Source organism: Carica papaya, chromosome 2 (genome assembly GCF_054855325.1).
Source record: "Carica papaya isolate Zhongbai chromosome 2, ASM5485532v1, whole genome shotgun sequence".
Lineage (NCBI taxonomy): Eukaryota > Viridiplantae > Streptophyta > Magnoliopsida > Brassicales > Caricaceae > Carica > Carica papaya.
Window position 1 is genome coordinate 31867726 of NC_142310.1, and position 20181 is coordinate 31887906.

General features: G+C 34.9%; 2 protein-coding genes across 3 annotated transcripts; one reads left to right on the plus strand and one right to left on the minus strand.

The window, feature by feature from the left end:
• The first annotated feature begins 552 nt into the window (after positions 1–552).
• On the plus strand, positions 553–4812 carry NET4B (Kinase interacting (KIP1-like) family protein). Its single transcript, XM_022054146.2, has 4 exons — positions 553–751; positions 1408–1446; positions 2189–2300; positions 2771–4812. The coding sequence occupies exons 2-4, from the start codon at positions 1432–1434 to the stop codon at positions 4477–4479; spliced, it is 1836 nt and encodes a 611-aa protein (XP_021909838.1). The 5' UTR covers positions 553–751; positions 1408–1431; the 3' UTR covers positions 4480–4812.
• Positions 4813–8334: 3522 nt separating this feature from the next.
• On the minus strand, positions 8335–18272 carry LOC110823708 (DEAD-box ATP-dependent RNA helicase 20-like). 2 transcript variants are annotated; one of them, XM_022054147.2, is made up of 15 exons: positions 17811–18271; positions 15681–15773; positions 15416–15580; positions 15207–15302; positions 14839–14913; positions 14486–14647; positions 13500–13580; positions 12445–12543; positions 12256–12351; positions 10403–10534; positions 9895–9969; positions 9475–9564; positions 9303–9377; positions 8882–9122; positions 8335–8700 (listed from the first exon to the last, which is right to left on the minus strand). In XM_022054147.2, the coding sequence occupies exons 1-14, from the start codon at positions 18141–18143 to the stop codon at positions 8946–8948; spliced, it is 1749 nt and encodes a 582-aa protein (XP_021909839.1). In that variant the 5' UTR covers positions 18144–18271; the 3' UTR covers positions 8335–8700; positions 8882–8945. The 2 variants fall into 2 exon arrangements, with proteins under 2 accessions (XP_021909839.1, XP_088070216.1); XM_088214090.1 differs by lacking the exon at positions 15681–15773 and having other exon boundaries at positions 17811–18272.
• Positions 18273–20181: the final 1909 nt, after the last annotated feature.

Genomic DNA, 20181 nt, shown 5'->3' on the forward strand with positions numbered 1-20181 from the left:
TTTAGTTATTAACAACTATGTATTATTTTTAGTTTATAATTTGTAATTTATAATGTAGTAAAGAAATTATAAAAAAATAATAATACTAAAAATAAATAAATGGGGGTGTTCCACCTCCACTCGGTAAACTATAAATTGTGTATTTATTGGGATTTGGAAACAACATGGGCGACGTGACCAATAATGCCCTTTTCTATAAATATCTACGTACGTATAGTTTATTTATTTTGTTCTGGTACGTTTCTTAATTTCTAAAAAAAAGGTTTATTTTTTGTGAAAATTACGGGACATAGAATTCATAATAAATAAAGCAAGGGCTAATATGGTCAAATCGACCAAAGTAATGATGTTATTTTGGACGTCCTCTCAACTAATTTTTTTGTTTTTTTAAAATATTTTTATTTTTAGTAAATATAACAAAATAATTAAGGTTGTTTATAACTATTTAATAAATGGTAAAAAGTAATGAGTAAATAATAAGAAAATAAATAGAAAGGGTGTTGACTTTTTGAAGGAGTTCATGTGAGAGGCGAGGCCGTGATTGATATAAAAAATAACTCATCTTTTCTTTCCCATCTCTCTCCTTTTTGGTGCTGAGCTTACTTACAACCATCTCTCCCCATTCTCTCTCTCCCTCTCTCTCTGTTTAAGCGCTTGTGTCGTTGAATCTGAGGGAAACCTCGCTGTTCATTTCGTCTAAGTGGATTGTTGCTCCCATCATCAATCAGTTCAAGCTCTATTCCTCTTCTGAGTAAGATCTCCGATTCTCTGTCTTCTTACATGCATCTATATATAATGTTTTATGGCCCGATTTACAGTCGGATCGCTCTGTCCCTGACCTGTGAACCGACATCCTTTTCTTTTTTCTTCCAAATCAAAAAAGTGTGTAATTATTTCGGAAAGCCAAGTTGATCTTCTTCGATTTTCACTTTTTTTTTTTTTTTTTTTTTTAAATTTGGTTTCTTGAGATGATAATTTTGGGTGAAGTTTGATTTGGGGATTCTGAGTTTGAGTTGATGAGACGCCTGGTTTTGGAGAGGGAAACGCGTGGATGAAGTTGGACGTCTCGTTCTGACAGTTGTACAGGGGAGTCAATTTTCCCGCTAATTCAGATAAATTTCTGAAAATTATTTTAATAATAATATCTTTGTCTCATATGTTATCACTTCGAGGAATCCTGATCCCTCCCGCGCTTTTCGTGTGCGTGCTTTTAACTTCCCGGATCCTAAATGGGCTTTGTTTTGGGCCCCCACAAATCCATGATCCGAATTCAGATCAACTGAATGATGTTTACTTCAATTATATTATTCATTTAATCCAGGCCTAAGCTGACTTTTTCGTATAATAAAATATTGTAATATTGGATAAGTTCAATCTGATTTTTTGGCTTTGCCTTCTCATTTGCAGGTTTCTCCATTCACCACCTTGTCAATGGCCGCTACGGAGGTAATACCAGAATAAGCTTCAATGGTTGACTCGGAGGCATTATGAATTTTGTATATTAATTTAGTGATTTATGGAGTGATCACTTGATAATGTATAGTAACAGATAACTAGATGATGGTAGTGATTACTTAACCATATAATTTAGTATGTTTTTTTAATGCATTAAATTTAAAAACTTATTATCAAATGTTAGAAAAATAAAAGAAGAAATTGACCTCGAGGCATGATGACTCCCGAATAATTTTTGTTTTGACAAATGTTTCACACACACATATATATATATATATAATATCTACATACACACATATGCTTTAGAATCTTAACTATGGATAGATTCTTGATCTCCTATCATTGTTACAGTTATATGTATGTTCCCCTTAACTTCCCCATTCATGGTAAATTGAAATGATTATTGTTTATTTATTTAATTATGTTATCAGACAATCTGGTGGTAAGAAACAATCTCACCCATAATAGATTCTTTCTTCCGGCTGTATATTTTGTCTTAAGGGTGCATACTTACACCATAAGTTGTGTCTGACGAGGATGAAATATATAGAATGTTTGCATTGATCATTCTAAAAATTTTGCCAATGACACAAAGGAGCTGTTATCTTTCAGCTGAACATCTTTATAATTTCCTAGTTCTAGTGTTTGTATTTATCCTCTTACATGGTGTTTTAACAAAACACTTGAACATTGATTTGGTCTACCCTATAATGGTACTTTGTTCTTTGTTTAGACCGGATCAAAGAAGAGTATGAAAAGATTAGAATCGAGAAAATCACATTCCTGGTGGTGGGATAGTCACATTAGTCCTAAAAATTCGAAATGGCTTGCGGAGAATCTTGAAGGTAAGGACATAACCTTTTCAATGGCTAACGTTTCGGTGCACTTAAGTTCTTTTCTTTTTTCTTCTTTTCTTTCTTTTTTTAAACCTCCATATAGGTTTTAACCAAATCTAAAGGAGAAACATTTCTGTTTTACCAAACATTATAGCATATCTTAATCTATCCGCATGAAGGTTTTTGTTTAACATTCTAAATTTGGCCGAGGTTATATTTGTATATAGGTAAATATGGGCAGAGATAAATACTTTTAAACACTTTTTCTTCTCTCAACCTCAAACAACGGGTGTGGTAATTCCACATCCAATTGTCCAGCTAGGTTAGCCTCTCCCATTTCTTAGTTCTTCTGCCAAAAAACCCAGCGGGAATAGGTTCCAATTTCTGAATTTTACATTACAAAAAAAGTTTTTGATGTTATATTTTATTAATCTCCAAAATGCTGAGTAAGAAAATGACAAAACGATCCCTGACACCAGAGATGGACAAGAGTGTCAAGCGGATGTTGAAGCTGATAGAAGAAGATGGAGATTCATTTGCTAAAAAGGCTGAGATGTATTATCAGAAGAGACCAGAATTGATTGCCCTTGTTGAAGAGTTTTACCGCATGTACCGGTCTTTGGCAGAGCGTTATGATCATGTGACAGGAGAATTGAAGAAAAACATTCCTTCAGATCTCCAATCCCAGGGCTCAGGCATTTCTGAGATTGTTTCTGAACTCCCTTCTGCTTCGCCCTCTCCTGATCAAAGGATAACTCGCCATAAATCTGGTCCACGAGCCGCTGGTTTTGATGTTTTCCTTGGATCTGGTGGAAGCAGCTCTGATGTTAACCAAAAAGAAGGAGATGAATCATCTTCACTAACAGATTCTGAATCCGAATCTGATGCTTCCTCGGTAAATAATTACTCGATTTTAATGGGGAACGGTGGCGATCAAGCACTGAACAAAAAGATAATTGAATTGGAGATTGAACTTCGTGAAGCAAAAGAAAAGCTACTACAGATGCAACAGGAAGAAGGTGAAGATGGCTCATTGAGAAGAGTGAAAAGTGAGAGTTTTGTTGATCTTCATGTTAAAATTGCTGCTTATGAGCAGGAGCTTAAAACTGCTAATGAAAAGATACAGGTTTCAGAGGAAGAAATTGCTAGATTGAAGTATGAGCTCCAAAAATATAAATCATCTGAAACCACCAATGGCATTCATGCTCATACTGAATCGTCAGAAGTGAATGATGTTCAACAAACGATTTGCAGTTTGGAAGGAGAAACACAGGATGAAGAAGGCAAGATTCAGGCATTGGTGGAAGAGCTGAGGATTGCAAAAGAAAGCCTTCAGGATTCAGAGAAAGAAATTGCTAGGCTGAAACAGGAACTTGAAAGTAACAAATCTTCTGACAAGATCCGCAACTTGCAGGATCAGCTCGAGTCGGCCCAGAAAGATGTCGTAATGGGGAAAAACAAACTGAATGTGGAGAAACGAGAGGCTTCTAAGCTACAAGAAAGGATTACAAGGCTAAAAACTAGTTTGTCAGACAGGGATCATGAAATCAGGGATTTGAATATAGCAGTATCTGATGCTGAGCAGAAAATCTTTCCAGAGAAGGCACAGATTAAAGCTGAAATATCCAAGTTGTTAGAGGAGAGAACTCATTTGGAGCAGCAGCTTAGGGAGTGGGAATCACGTGGCCGTTCTTTAGAGGATGAGATTAGGAAGATCACAATCAATAAAACAGAAATGGAGGAAAGGCTTACCGGAGAAATCAAGTTATTAGAAATCGACATCCTTGAGAGAAGCAATCACATTGAAAACTTAAATGAAAGCCTTGTTGCCTTAAAATCTGAAAGAGATTCGCTTAACAAGGAAATTGTTTCACTGAAATCAGAGATGAGTTCCAGAGATAACCGAATTGATGAAATGGATCAGCATTTGCATCAATTACATATGGAGCACGTACAGCTGATTGCCGGTGGTGAAGTGGCACGAAAACTTATAGAAGAGTTGAGATCAAGAGTAAAGGAACTTGAGGAAGAGATCAAGAGGCAAAGTGTATTAATTTCAGAAGCAGCAGAAGAAAAACGGGAGGCTATCCGGCAGCTTTGTTTCTCTCTGGAGCACTATAGAAATGGGTATAACAGGCTTCGGCAGGCAGTTATCGGACACAAAGGAGTTCCAATTTTGGCATCATGAGCATGTGATATGGGCATATGTTTGTATCTTTACTTGTTTGTATTTGCAATAGAAAAGGCTGCCTTTGGTGTTGGCTGGCCTGGGTCCTTATGATCCTCCGTTTGTTGGTAACCATGTAAGTTACTGCAGCATCCTTGTATTAGTAGTCATTTGGTTGAGATTAAGTTGTACTAACATATGAGGCCTGGTCCTTATGATCCTCCGTTTGTTGGTAACCATGTAAGTTACTGCAGCATCCTTGTATTAGTAGTCATTTGGTTGAGATTAAGTTGTACTAACATATGAGGCCTGGTAGGGGAATTTGGTTTCCATAAATTTACTTATAGTTTCCTCTGTTTCTTGTGTAATAATTGACAGTGGAAACATGCATACCTTATTTTCTTCTATTTCTCTAGAAATGTCGCATACATCACCTAAAAGCTGTGAACCTGTTTCTCATTTAATGTCTAATTCTGGTTTTATCTCGTTTCATGCTGTGTCATGCCATATCTTTCATGGTGTGGCACACGAATACATGATGAAACATAACGCAATAACAAGTAAATAACCCGGAAAAAAACTTTTACTTTATTCTCCAATCAATTGGCAAATAAGAAAACAAAATCCATCATTATGATCTCAAAGAAAATGTTCACGAAAACAAGTTATGAACCTTTTCGCTTCCGGTGAAACAGTAAACAAGATACAGAGATGAACATTATTTAAATTTATGGTTTTCCCAATTGTTATGTTGGTGAATCCCCACATCAAAATCACTGCCCTTCACCTCCTGGTTTCTCCAAAAATGTCTTCTTTAACCAATCAAATGGCTGTCAAATCCAAGAAACACAGTAGTCAGAGATTATGATGGGGAGAAGGTAAAAAGAATACAGGGGAAAATCAAACAGAAAACCAGGACAAGCATAAACAAGCACAAGGTGAGAATTACACAGACTAGTACATCATCTAAAGTTACACAGATGCTCAACACTCCAGGTTTGTATATCAGAGTACTGGATAATTCTTGTTGCAAAATATAACTTTTTATCCTCTTAAGCAACTAGAAACATCAGATGCAAAGAGAACGTGATGCACAGTGACCAGAAGCTACAATCACTTTAGTGCTTGAGGATACTTCTGTAATTACCATTATATATTTAGGCAATCGTAGTTCTAGAAATTCTACAATTTTATTAGGATTTAGACCTTTTCACCTCTTTGTCATTGATTTTGATACTAACTTGTTTGGTTTTAGTTATTGACTAAATAAAGGCTACACAGACTTCATTGAAGTTGAGATTTCCTTAATTAAAGTGTTCTCTAATTTTCTTCTGCCCTTCATATTCTGCTTCTCCCTCTTTATCCCGTTCTATCTCTCAGCCTCCGTTTCTTTTCTTGGTTCTCTTCTGCTCGTTCTCGTTCTTTCTCCCTCGTCATAGTGTTTCCTGTATTCCTCCCCGATTCTTCAATTCAATCCTATTCCTTTTTTAAAAAATCACTTTCTAGCAAACACAAGCTGTCCAACATCATGTGTAATCCCTTGCTCCCTAGAATCCATCATCTGCTTGTTTTTCACCATAAATTCCAAGTATCTCATAGGACAAGATGAATAAAAAAATTATCACTCCCTTACTTCGTCTTTGAAACAGTTGAAATAACCAAGCCCCTTTCACGAGTCCTTAACAGATTATGTTAAGATTATTAAGGAGAATGGGAAAGCTGAATATGAATACGAAGACTACCTTCTCTTTTCTTTTCGTTTCACATTTTATCTCTTGATCTTTTGCTACGGAAATACCAAAATTGGGAACCCAAAGACAAAAAAGAGAGTAAACTCTATTTGCAAATTTACCTTGTACCCTCATTCTAAACACTGATTTTTTTTTTTTTTTGAGAAGAAGATTGAATATAGATTTATAAGTGAAATTCACAATTTTTCTTTGAAATTATTTGTCCCAAACGTATTCTAAATATTTCCACCTAACCAATCTCTGTCAGGACCAACAGTAATCAAAACTAAATATTAGCTATACATGTTTCATCACAATTAGTTTTTGACAATATACGAAGAGTTTCATCAGCGTTCATATTATATTAACTACTAAAAATCGACCAATTTTCTGTTTAATCCTACACATACACTAAGCATGGCGAAGAGAAAACGCACAGTAAAAATTTCAAGGACGGAATCTGTGTTTCTGCAATGTTTTACGTTTACCTAGATCAACATTTATTACGAAATCTTTAGTCGTTGACAAAAGTCATGATTAATGAAATAATGAACTCAATCCATACAACAGGAAAAGTCAAGCAATCCATATCCGATTTAGATGGATAAATAAAAATCTTCGGAGATCTGTTGGATGACAAGGAAATACAGGAAGAAAAAGAAAGGAAGAGAAAACCTGGACGAGCCAGATGGCAGCGGTGGTAGCAGCAACACCCCACATAGCAGCAGCCTGAACATCGGTGGATTGTGGCCGTAATCCAGGACGTAAGAACTTGAAAAGACCTCCTGATCCCGAAGCTATTCCAGCACCTCCCATTTTCACCACAAAGTATTATGCTCCGGAGCTTTACCCCCCTGCTGCCTTCAATTCTAAGAGCAAGATGGCAAACCCTGGAATTGCTATTTCGAAGGAAGAGACACGAAAGCGCAATATTCTATTTCGTTAATTCGATATTACCTTGGAACTCTGGGGGTAATTATATATTCACCCTCGAGTCATTGGCTGATCGATTACGATTAAAGTAAAAGAATGGCATTCCAAGTGGAAGTATTTAATTTCCTTTTGAAAAAGAAATGTTTTTTTTTTTTATAAAATAAATAATCATATTTTAAATTTCCCCAAATTAATTACACTCTAATTTTACATAAATAATAATTTTTTATATACATTGAATTAGTAGTCTCTATTACCATGGAACTTACAAAAAATTTTAACACTTTTTAGCAAACCTGCCTTTTTTTTTTTAATCCAAAGACACTATCATTTGTTCATCTATTTAAACTCATTCCCTTGAATCCTTTCACAGATAAAAGCCGAAACCAACACACGAAACCCATTAACCAAATCAAACGGAACCCACAAAATCCAACGTAAAAGCCCATTAACCTCTTAAATCCGGCCCAACCGACAGCCCACCATTTTTTTTCGTGAAAACGACAACGTTTTCGTAAAATGCAACCCGCAATCCAGCTGTTGCATTTCCTTTCTTTCCGACCTCCATACGGTTGGTTCTATTTTTCCTTTTTTTTTTTTTTTTTTTTTTGAAAATTGAGAACAATCATCTGTTTATAACTGGTATTGCTTGTTCTATCCTCTCTCATTGCTTAATTGCTCCTTTAAGAATTTATCAGGTATTCTTGGTTCCGAAGCTGAATAAGAAATGTTAGAGATTCTTGGTTCCGAAAGAGTTCAATCTTTTGTCCCTGTTTTTTCTTCTTTTCTTCTATCGGCGTCGGTTCACATTCTATGGATGAATGTTACAATTTTCACCTACATATCTACCTCGTGTGCCACTTAAAATGTTAACTCCATCCACCGGTTAAATGCTCCTCTGTAGACCATAACCAAAAATCAAGTGTGCCTCTTAATCAAAAGACATCTACTTCCAATTTACAGGCAACGTTTGGTTGATGAGAGTATTTTCTTAGGTTCATGAAAATTACACCAAAAAGTTTTCATATTAATTTTCTGATTATAAAAAATACATATCTAAACATGTTAAGATGTAAACAACTATATGATTATGTAAGTGAAAACAAAAGCAAACAAATACCAGGAAAATGAAACTTACTCCTGAAAGGGTGCATGGGAATTGCTTGGCAACAAGAAGCCAAGACCGACTTAAAGCAACCAAAAGCTTTTGCCATGACAGCACACGAACTTCAGCTCCGCTTTTATTGCATATCTAAAAAACCTACTTAACACAATTCTCCTCTTGTTCCCGCAGAAATAAAAAATGAAGTCAAATTCAAATCATCATCGGACTGCCTTAGAGATGCCAAGAATCAGCAGAAGCTTTTCAAATTCCTAAGTCAAAAGTCTTCTACAGATGTACATAAGCAAAACCATGTAAACTGATTCTACAAACTCTGTTCTAATACCATCAAGAAACTGTTCGTGGAACATTGTTAATTATGGAGCACAAGAAATGATTAAACACAGCAACTTACAGCAAGCCTGTCATCTGTATAGCCTCTTTGTGTTTCAAACCCCAAGTCAGGATTGTGAAAACCTATAAATTGAGTTGCCTTTTAATAAGTGCAGCTTACTGAAATCATAATCAAAGCAAATGCATGCATAGCACAAAAATTCAGGGAAAGTGTTACACAAGTTCTAATTTCTCACATAGATCAGCTGAAAAGAAGATAACAAAAAGCAGAATATGCAGCAGGAAGATGCAAATTCTCACCAACCTTCAATCATTTTGGAGCCCTTGGTAGTGATCATCAATCTTTTGAGAAACACCAAATAAGAACATCAATCATCCCAAGCACTATCTGCTGCACCTGCACTTTTGACATTTGAGGGTGCAATCATGAACCTATACTTGTCTTCAATGTTTATTGAAGTGGGTCCCATCAATGCCAACTTTGACAAGGCATTCCTTGCTTCTTTTTGTGCAGCAGCTGCCTCTCTCTCCTTCCTTCTTGCAACCTGGAAATTAAATACCACCAAACATCTTTGATTAGGAAAAGGAGGTATTTAAGATTAAAAATATCTTTTTTAAAAATCTTTCTAAAAGCCACAGCAATCAGGCTTAATACTAGTGTTCTGCTAGAAAATGTGAATTCTTATAACAGATATTATGCCTGAAAAGTTGAACTCTATTTGTACCTTCCCAGTAGCAAAAGCCACAGTATTCCCAGATTCAACATCTGCTATTGCTTTCTTTATTTGAGTCACCAGGAACTAAAGTAGAAAGCCACATCAACGAAATAGAACTGAATGTCATCCTTACATAAAACGCATAAGATATGGAAATGGAAAGAAATGCAGAAAAATGTACCATGTCACGATCTACATAAAATGAAGTAGCTCGGCCCATAGAACCGGCACGCCCTGTCCTCCCAATCCGGTGTACATAATCTTCCATGGTCTATAGTTGAGGCATCCATAACATATGCCTCAGATTAGAAATTCACAAAGAAACCAACGGACACTAAAAATACCAGGCCAAGGAGATGCTAACATATCAAGGCACAATAAAGACTCTTAACCATAGGTTGGGAGGCAATGAATAAATCCCAAATGCATCAGTCATAGCCTCACAAAAGTTTCATATTCGATAAGATTATACCAACAGTATCATGACTTGATAGAAGAAGGCATCTTAAAAACCAGACAGATTCCTGAATTTTCAAACAAGCAACTACAATGTTACCTTCCAGAAAAGACTCGGTTGAGAAATTCAGTTAGCCAGAAATACCTTTGGAAGATCTAGATTAACAACATGAGAAACTCCTGAGACATCCAAACCACGAGATGCAACATCCGTTGCAACCTGCACATTAAGGTCTTAATTAGACTTGTTGAAAGTGCTCAATCCATACACATAGACACTAATTAATCAAAATGGAGGAAGGTATGGATCAGTTCTGGATATCCTTAAACTACTCTGGTTCCATAAGTATGCAAAATAGTTTCTAGCCCATATGAGCTTCCCAATCTAAATTAGGATGCTATATTTTCGTGGATGTTAGAAAAATACAAAAGGAACAATAAAACCCTTACGATATCAAAGACAGATAGAAGCCTTATGATAAATATCTAAATTTGCAACCAAACATATGAAAACAGAATGAAAGAATTGACCCGCAAAAAAATCTGAAATGCACAGAGGGGCCCAATTATCTCATAAATTATACATTTTATCGGTCATGGTGAAGATTTCATGTGGTAGAATGACAGCTCAATGGAAATGCAATGGACAATACCAAAATATTAGTTGAGCCATTCCTAAAATCACGAAGGGCAGATTCTCTTTCGTTCTGACTACGGCCACCATGAAGAGAGACTGCATGTAAACCTTGTGCTACCAAAGCTTCAGCGACATCATCGCACCGTGTCTGCATGCATACCCACATTCAAGAATTATAACATTCTACCAAATTTTTGAAGGATAAGATTCCAGCTTATAGGATAATAAATTAACTTTATCTTTACCAAATCGTGGGCTATAACAAGAAATCTAGGTCCAAGTGAGCACTGAGGGGTAAGTACCAGGAGACTTGTCTGCTGTGTCCCCCAGAGGAGATATGGCAAAACTCATATTTTCATCAGCAACTACCCTGTTTCACTCATCCTTGTTGCTCACAAGAAAAATTTATTTCCACACTAAATATACCAACATCGTACAAAATGATTCTGATGGTACTTTTTATAGGTGATTTTTTCATGAACATTAGGTACATCGTACAAAATGACTCTGATGGTACTTTTTATAGGTGATTTTTTCATGAACATTAGGTACATCGTACAAAATGACTCTTATGGTACACTAGATAATATATAAATTTTTTATAGGACAATATATACAATGCTAAAATGTATAAGAAGCCCATGTAGTTTTTGACTTTATTCTAAATCAGCCCCTGCATTCAAATGAAATTTGTACCTCTAAAATTTTTTCAAACAGTCCTTACCATTTGTTTAGTTACTGAAACTTTATGCTATGTGGCTACCTGACATGGCATGTGAACAATTTCACTTGAACATTTGGCAAGATGGTATCCATGTGGATCCCACATTGGCAACAAATAAACACACCCCAAATAGTCCTCTTCCCTCTCTCCAAACAGTCCTCCCCAGAGCATAACAGTCCTCTTCTCTTGACTTCTCTATTCAACTACTTCCCATTCTTCTACTCTCAGCCTGCTGATATTTCATATATAAACTCTTTCAATCACCCATCTTCAACTCAACATGATTTTTTCTTAATTAAAAAAAAATCTCAAAACGACAATGCCAACAAAATGCAAAATTCTTAGAAGAAAATTTGCGTTTGTTTAACTAGAAAACTTTCTTTATGACTTGAGATTTTTTTAAAAAAATAACCAACAAAATAATTTTCTAGTGCAAAGATCAAAAGGGAAAATTAGTGTTTGGTTCTCTCTCCTTGCACCCCACACCCTTCACTCTCAGATTCCCTTCTCTCATCCCTTGCTCCTCATCTTTGTCTTCCATCCCCAACCCAGATTCTAATAATAACCCTCGAATGTTTCTCTCAATACCCTGCCAGCAGCCGAGCTTACTGAATGAATGGGGAAAGAAAACCGAACGCAAACACTAGCCTGCTATTGAAGCAGGCGGATTTCAATCCCCCGAAGTACGATGGCGAGGGGAAAGAAAGAGGAGAAGGTGCAGAAAAGGAATACTTAAATCTGTTTGGAGAGAGAGAGAAGAACATATATTATATATATATTCACATATATATATTTAAACACACCGCACATGCGGATGCCACATTGTTAAATGGTTAAATAAAACTGCCCACGTGCCATGTCAGCAGCTAGATGGGCATAAGATTTAATGGTAACTAAATGGAAGTATATGGTAAGGTTGATTTGAAAAAAAATTTAGAAGTACCGGTTTCATTTGAACACAAAACTTCTGTACGGCTTGATTTGAAAAATAAATTTTACACACTTGAAAATTTTGGAGGTTTGCTTGAGCAGTAGGTAGCTGGAAAACAAATAAATACTTGTCTATTGGCACAGAATGAACAGACAGACATTATTCACATAAGAAGCTAGTATATTAACTAAAGGATGTCCAGATTAAGCTTTACCTTCCGTTCTACAAACACAATGGTTAAAGGGAATGGATGACCAGATCTCTCAGCCTGAGATCCCTCCTCAACAAGTAGATCTAGAAGTCGATCAACCTAGAACATAATAAACACCGGAAGAGAAATTAGTGTTAAGCCAGCAACTCCACCCCATAACTAAATTTACTTGAAACGTCGAGGTAAGTATACCTTCTCACTTTCAGAAACTTTCTCCAAAACTTGAAGTACATTCGCTGTAGGGCTGCACACTTTGCCGACCTTTACTTGTACAGGAGTGGTCAAGTAATCCTGAAATGAGGCAAGAAGAGAAAATTGTGCAGAAATTCTCACAGAAGATAAGTCAGGAAATACAATAAAAATGATATTTTTCTCAAAGTTACCTCTCCATATTTTAATGTTTAACAAATTCTATAAGACAAAGCAGAAGTTACAGATCATAAACTTGCATTCCAGATCACACGTAAAACTTCTTGGCATATTGATAAAGCAATAAGATTCGCTGGAGAATTTTCTTTTCAATTTTACCAAATAAAACAAAAAAGTATAATATTACTTTGGGAAAAATATTTTTCCATATAATGGATTAAATTTCTGGTATTTTAAAGCCCGAAAAACCATGGAAAACTTGAAAGTTCTAAGCATCACGCATAAAAAGACAGGTTCCCGTGGTTTATTCAAGTGGGAAGAAATAAGTCATATGCATTCCTAATTAACAGGGGTGACTAAAACTTATGAAAATATGTAATTAGAAATATTTTTTTTTTTGGAGTGAAAATTCATACATTGCACTAATTAGGTAGCACCTGCATACCAATAATAACACAAACTCCAAACAAGAACACAAGTGACGACAACCTCCTAGGATAACACTCGATACACAACTTACAATTTGAATCCACATCTTCATAGAAATTGGTAGAAGTATTCACTATTCAACCAAGAACTAGTTGGTTAGAAATATGCAATCACATTAAATCGCAGATCTAAATGAATTACTGACAGCAGAATACTTTATGCTTATCATGCAGAGAAATATGCACACTCATAAATCCACATGACAAATTCAAAATATTATGTCCACATTTACATTAATTCAGATTAAAAGATATACACATTAAAAGCCACACCCATTATGGCAGATCTAATTCAGTAACGTAAAAAATAATAAAGCTACTCTTTATCCAATAACTTTGAAGAATGCTTATACAAGCAAACAGAGTCCAAAAATTAGCGGGAGATCTTACCTGCGCTAGCATTTCAATTTCCACAGGCATGGTTGCACTAAACAGCAAAGTTTGATGCCTTGCTGGAAGGTTCCGCATTACCTGTTGTATGGTATGAAATGAAAAACATGTATATTTCAGGTATGAAATGAACCATGCATAAAGAATTTGATGATAACTTAGTTTTGGTAACCGGATAAGGTTACTTTTAATTCTATGTTATAGGTCAAGAGGCGGAAAAGCATTTTCAAAGATAAGGAAAACCATCCCACTGGGAAATGTTATGTTTACAAGAAGCTAAAGAATTCATCTGTTAAGGAATTGAGGAGTGTGGTAGTGCAGATTTCACCAGTCTCCACAAAAGGGAGCTAGGAAAAGAAAAAAGAACTCCCCAGCATTGAGTTCCCTCATTATTGTCATTGTTTCTCTTGAGAGAAGAATGTTATAGTTTATTTTGCTTCCACAACAAGTTGCCTGTCCTTCAGGAAGTGGATCGTGGGTTCATGTAACAGAAATATCCGACTAGACTTTGGCAAGGGGCCGTATTCGCTGGTTTATGGTGTTTGTGGCTTTCCCAAAATGGTCAGATCTTTAAGGACTATCACACATTTTTTCATGAGTTATCGGACAGAGCTACCTTTTTAGCTATCCTTTGGGCTAAAGTGAATGGATACTGTCATAATACTAGTATTTCAGCATCTCATTTAGTTGGGAATGCTATTATTTATAGCTCCTAGGGTGGTGTCGCTTTGTTATGATTTTTTTCTTTTTCTCTTTCGTTTTAGGATTCCTTACGGAGAAGCATTATCTTCTGTGTATACATTGTATTTGTCCTCTTTCTTCCTCATAAATCTTCTTTAGCTAAAGAAAAACATACGATTAAAACCCTCTTTGTCTTACTTTTTTAAGAAAATAATCATGCGACTTGAAATAATCAGTCAGTCAGGCCCCAGGTTAGCTGCATTTAGAACACATACAGATACATACAAACTTGAGATGATATATACCTCTCTTATCTGTGGTTCGAACCCCATATCAAGCATTCTATCAGCTTCATCCAGAATAACAAATGAAACTCTCGAAAGGGAAGTGTTGCCTTGCTGCAAATGGTCGATAAATCTTCCAGGAGTAGCCACCACTATATCCACTCCAGCCCGAAGCTCAGATCTCTATAATTGCATCCAGAAACAACAGATTATCAAAATTAGGTGAAACCACAAAGAATCTTCAGATTCTGATAGTAAAGTATGGGATCTACTGTAAGCAAAACATTGAGAATGACAAGATGATTCTGACATAAAGAAGCTATCTGGAGAAGTCAATCAACAACTAAGAGAAACTAAAAGACCAAATTACTCACTTGTTCACCGATGTTTGTTCCACCAACCACAATTGCAGTTCTGAAAGATTCCAGAGATCTGCTAAAAGCTTTAACCTGAAAAGGCACTGTTCTATTACTCAACATGATGATACTTAGAACAACTCACTGGTTTCTGGAGAAAAAAAAAAGGATAACAGATCAAGTTTGTACAGAAAATAATGCTTGCCATACATCAAGACCCTTGCAATTGGATAATCTAAAACTGAATAAACTAGGCTGTCTTTAAAAAGGAGAATGGTCGTGAAGGTAATAGAGGAGAAGCTAGAAATTTTCAGCTACTCCGAAAGCATAGAACAAAAGCGTAACAGAGTGACTAACTTTCTTTGGTTGAAATATAGCTATCTTACCTCTTTTTCTATTTGTTGTGCAAGCTCTCTAGTAGGAGCCAACACAAGTGCCAAAGGTCCATTACCACGCTGAACAGGAGATTGAGCCAAGCAATGCTGCATGAGAAATTAAGAAAAATATATGTGAAGAAAGATCATCAGGTAGCGGCAACATAATAAAAGATAACTATGATAATTATAATATAGGATCATCTATCATGGCCAAGGACCTGTATCATTGGAATGGCAAAGGCAGCAGTCTTGCCACTACCAGTTTCAGCACAACCCAACAGGTCCCTTCCACTAAGAGCTACTGGCATGGCCTGCGCCTGAATTGAAGTTGGTGTGGTGTATTCATGAAATATTATGTCCTTCATTATACTTGGATGCAAACACTGCAAAAAGTGCAAGTCCATAGTTTCATTCACTCATAACCAGTACTTAACAGTTCAAACCAAAAAAGCGCTTGTTCTCATCAGCTAAATACATATTTACCATGTCCGCAAAAGACTCAATCGGTGCAGGAGCAGAAGGAGAGCCTGAAGCTACAGTAACATCAACATTGAGCCGAGAACGAACCTCTTCGGTCTGGAATAAAAACATGAGATTAGGATGATCAGAACACCCATTTCAAGTTCGTATAAAGATATTTAACTATCCTACGCAAAATTCCAAAGGTCTTTAGGAATACTGCTCCTGCACCAATACATATCTTTTTTTAAATAAAAAATTGGTATGGATCATTAATTACGGGCACCAAGGGAATGACAACCCATGTACAAAATCATTTACATGTCAATCAAAATGGATCATTCAAAGTCCCAATAATCCTTATAAAATACAAAGAATGACCTATGACCAAAAAATCCTGGGTCTAAAACCATCTATCTCTAACCCTATCAAAATCATCTTCTACCACCTTAAACAGTATTTTGTTTCTTTTTTTATACACCACCCAAAATATAGCAAGGAAAATGAAACTCACATATTTCTTCTCACATATTTCATCCCTAATAGGACTAGTCATTACCCAACGAATCCCTAGAAACCCATCTACCATGGTCCATAACTTGTACGCAAGTGGGCACCAAACCAAAATATGATTATGAGACTCCTCTGCCCTTCTACATAGAAAAAAATCATTCATCATAATCTTTTCCCTTTTCATTAGCTTGTCAATGGTAAGAATACGCCCACGTCCTACTTTTCAAACAGAGGAAGCAACTCTAAGAGGAGCATTCACCTTCCAGATTTGCTGGAAAAGAAAACTGGTCTCTACGGAGTCATTCTTGGTTAAGTAATGATAGAAAGACCTAACACATCATCCTTGACAAGTGAAACAAAGGCTGCAATCTTGTGATCAGACACCACACGTTCCAAAGATGACCCACCACCGCCAGATCCTTCAATTTAAAAAGTGGGGTGGGAGTAGGCCTTGTGTGCCTGACGCCTTCTCAAGGCATTATTTGTGGAGAAGTGACTTGATCTACCTCCATTTGTTGTTGACAATTTTAGAAGGTGACTAGTGATACGACTGCTACACCCAGCTCCCCAACCAACACCACGTGTCTAAAGAGACAACTCCCAGCCTATACATGCCTATCAATATCCAACCAAAGGGCATTTCGGTAGATCTCATACTACCTGCATCATACATCCCAGTCATCTGCTCAGGCATCAAACCCTGGCCTGGCCCCTAAAGGCCTCGGATCAGCCCTACATATAAAAAGAATCTATGCCATCCATCTTAGCAGAATGCTAAAGGCATAGATGTCAAATCTGTTTAGAAGTCAACTCCTATTAACTAACATCTTTGATTCCAAAGATCCCATAATGTCAGCTCATACCCCAAAATTTATCAGTGACAGAGTAATCTTACACCTAAGAGGAGCCACTTGAATCAGAAAAAACCTCCCTCCTTAGTCCTTACATGTTACCTGTTCCCCATGATTAGTCTCTATAAATACAATTGAATCCCAAGAGAGGTAATCTTTTACTACCCTTATTTCCCTAAATGGCTGGTCTAATCTCTCCCCTCTCAATCTAAGTTGCTGATTTAATCGTTTGCGGTGTTACACCAATACACTGGAGAGATTCTTGGTGCACTACTAGCACTGTTCATTTCGGATTAAGGAACATCAGACTTAGTCGACACAATACAATGGTAACAATAACGAATAAAATTTCAAACTTAATGTTACTGTCTAAAAAATCTGCAAGAAAAATAAAAGAAAAATTGGAAACAAGACTAACGAGGGGGATCCAGATTTGAATATCAATATAACAAATGGATAGAACGAGAAGACACCATTTGTTTTTAGGAAAATTTTCAAATAAAAAAAGGGAAATTCATCGATAAACAACCTTCATTCTAAGATTCCAAAATTTACACGAAAAGAAAATGCGTTAATAGGAATACCTGCTTTGGAAATACAGACGCGAGTCCAACCACAATGAAGAAAATACAATTAAAGTATGACAAGTTAACAACCTCTCGGACAAATCAATACAAGCCGATGAACATAAACACACAATAAACACAAGAACAGCAGAAATTCGCGCAAGGATAGAAGACCTCCAAAACAAAGGCAAACTAGAAAGCATTTCAGAGTGAAAGAGCCGAACCTGCTCAGGCGTCAAGCGGAGAACTCGGTCGGAGGGTTTCCACGGATGGAAAACAGGGTCGGGAACATGCAGAGCCCTCACCGACGTTGGCATGCTGGACACCCGACGATATCCATTTGAGAATGTGGAGGGAGGAGAAGAGGAAGCAGAAGAAGAAGACGAAGACGAAGAAGCAGCAGCAGCAACGGTAGTATTGGTAAAAGAGGAGTTGTTGAAATGGAAATTGGAAGAACAGGAGAGCTTGGATTGATCAAACGAGTCTAGGTTTAGAGAGGAGGATTTGGTGAAGGAGGTTGAGCTTGAGTTCCTCAGGTGTGGAGGCACATACGACATCGTTCTGTTTTGCTCGTGGTTTCTGTTTCAGAGTTTCTCGAGATAGAAGAAAAGATAAGAAATGTACTTAATTCTCGGAGAAGAAATACTTTTAATAGGCACCGGGCAGTGAAGACTGTCTGGTCAGTTGGAAGTGGTGGAGTACATAATAAATAAACAAACGACAGATACTGTGCAGGTGGTTATTTGGACCGTTATGAATTTTTAGGCCCATAAGAAGCTTTATATATTATATGGGCCTTGAAATGAAGATACTAATTAGGCCCAATTAGTTTACGTTAATATCCTATAAACTGGATTTTTATTCTTTTTTTTTATTATTTCACAATTATTTAATTATTTTTTTTTTAAAGGGATACATATATTTAAGTAGAAGTAAATGAGTTCGAACAGAGGGTTCATCATTCTCAAATAAGAGAACGTACATCTTGTACAATCGAAGGTATTTATTCGAGAATAACAAATGTTTTAAGTATAAATTATTTTTCAACTTTTATCAAACTAAGAGGTTAATTAATTATATTATATAGTTGTAGATGAAATAAATTTATATTTTACGTGACATTTATATTATCTTTTATGTTAGGTATGATTAAATAATTTTGTTGGTTTTTTTTGTTATTTCACACTTAATTAATATTATTTTTATTTTTTTGAAGTGATACATTTACAAATATAAAAATAAATAAGTATCAATAGATAGTTATTATTCTCAAATAAGATAATTATATATCTCGAGAGTATTTATTTCGAGAATAACAAATATTTGAGCAAGTATAAATTAGTTTTTAACTTAATTAAACTAAAATTTAACTAATTATGTTATGACAAATGACATAAACTTTCACGTGAAATTAGTACTATATTTTGATTTGAGATATAATATAAAAAAAAAAATTTATTGTATACAAACTCTTAAAAAAAAATACTTTGAAATTTTGTGACAAATTATTATAATAATTGTTCACATGTCATTTTTTAAAAAATATTATTTTTAATTTTGAGCATTTAAATAGTTATATCTCGATAGTAATTAGTAGTTACAGTAACAGATTAATTTTAAAAAAATTTAGTTGAACTAATTAATGTTTAACATTAGTAAGGTAAAAATTTCCCTATAAATTTAGAGTGATAACATATTTAACTCATAATCAAACATGTTATCATCAAAATTATTATGTTATCATCAATATTTCAAATTTAGAGGATTAATAACCTTTACTTTATAACTAACACATTGAATAAAATTTCATGTAATTTTTTAAAAAATCACGAAGCTTGATACTAAATTATGAAATAATTTATTATTAAATTTCAAATAATTTCATCATATGTTACTTCGTCATTATTTATTTATTTTTTGAATTTTTAATATAAACTTCAAATTTATATAAACTGAAATATACTATATTGAATCAATATATCTAGCTACAAATATAAATATAATACATAACAAAAATTTTGAGGACTAGATGATTATGTGCCGATCTAAAAACAATTAAATATATAGTTATAATGAAATTGATAATTTCTGGTCATGTTCTTTTTTTTGTAATGATCGAGTGAAGTAATGGTATATATACATATATGCTCATATATATATATTATTTACTAATGGAATGATAATTAATCGAATAAATTATTAAATTAGTTTGTAAAATTTGGATTATTAATTTTTAAAAATTTAATAATATATTTTATTTATTTTAAACATTAATCTGTTATTTAAAAAAAAATTAAAATAATTGAATCATATTTAATATATTTAAAAAATATTTTTATTAATTATTTTAATAAATTAAATATTAAATTTTAATAAAAAAATATTAAAATTTAATTTGTTAATAAATGCTAATCTTTAAAATTAATTTAATAATTCATCATATTTAATATAAGTTTTTTGTTAAAAAATAGTAACCCGTGTTCTAATAAATGACTAAAAAATAATTAAAATTTATTTAAAATTATGAAAAAGCAAAAAGGAAAATGATTAGATGAACTAGGCTTTTACCTACTACAAAAGAAAGAGACGTTGACA

What these genes read in the sequence shown, in the direction of transcription:
- NET4B (XM_022054146.2), top strand. An exon ending in GCTTGCGGAGAATCTTGAAG is followed by an intron (nt 2,301 to 2,770) that starts GTAAGGACATAA and finishes CCCTGACACCAG; the next exon opens with AGATGGACAAGAGTGTCAAG.
- LOC110823708 (XM_022054147.2), bottom strand. Translation starts at nt 18,143, where the DNA reads ATGTCGTATGTGCCTCCACACCTGAGGAACTCAAGCTCAACCTCCTTC. An exon ending in ATGGCTCAACTAATATTTTG is followed by an intron (nt 9,970 to 10,402) that starts GTATTGTCCATT and finishes CTTAATGTGCAG; the next exon opens with GTTGCAACGGATGTTGCATC. An exon ending in TTTATGTAGATCGTGACATG is followed by an intron (nt 9,378 to 9,474) that starts GTACATTTTTCT and finishes TTTCTACTTTAG; the next exon opens with TTCCTGGTGACTCAAATAAA.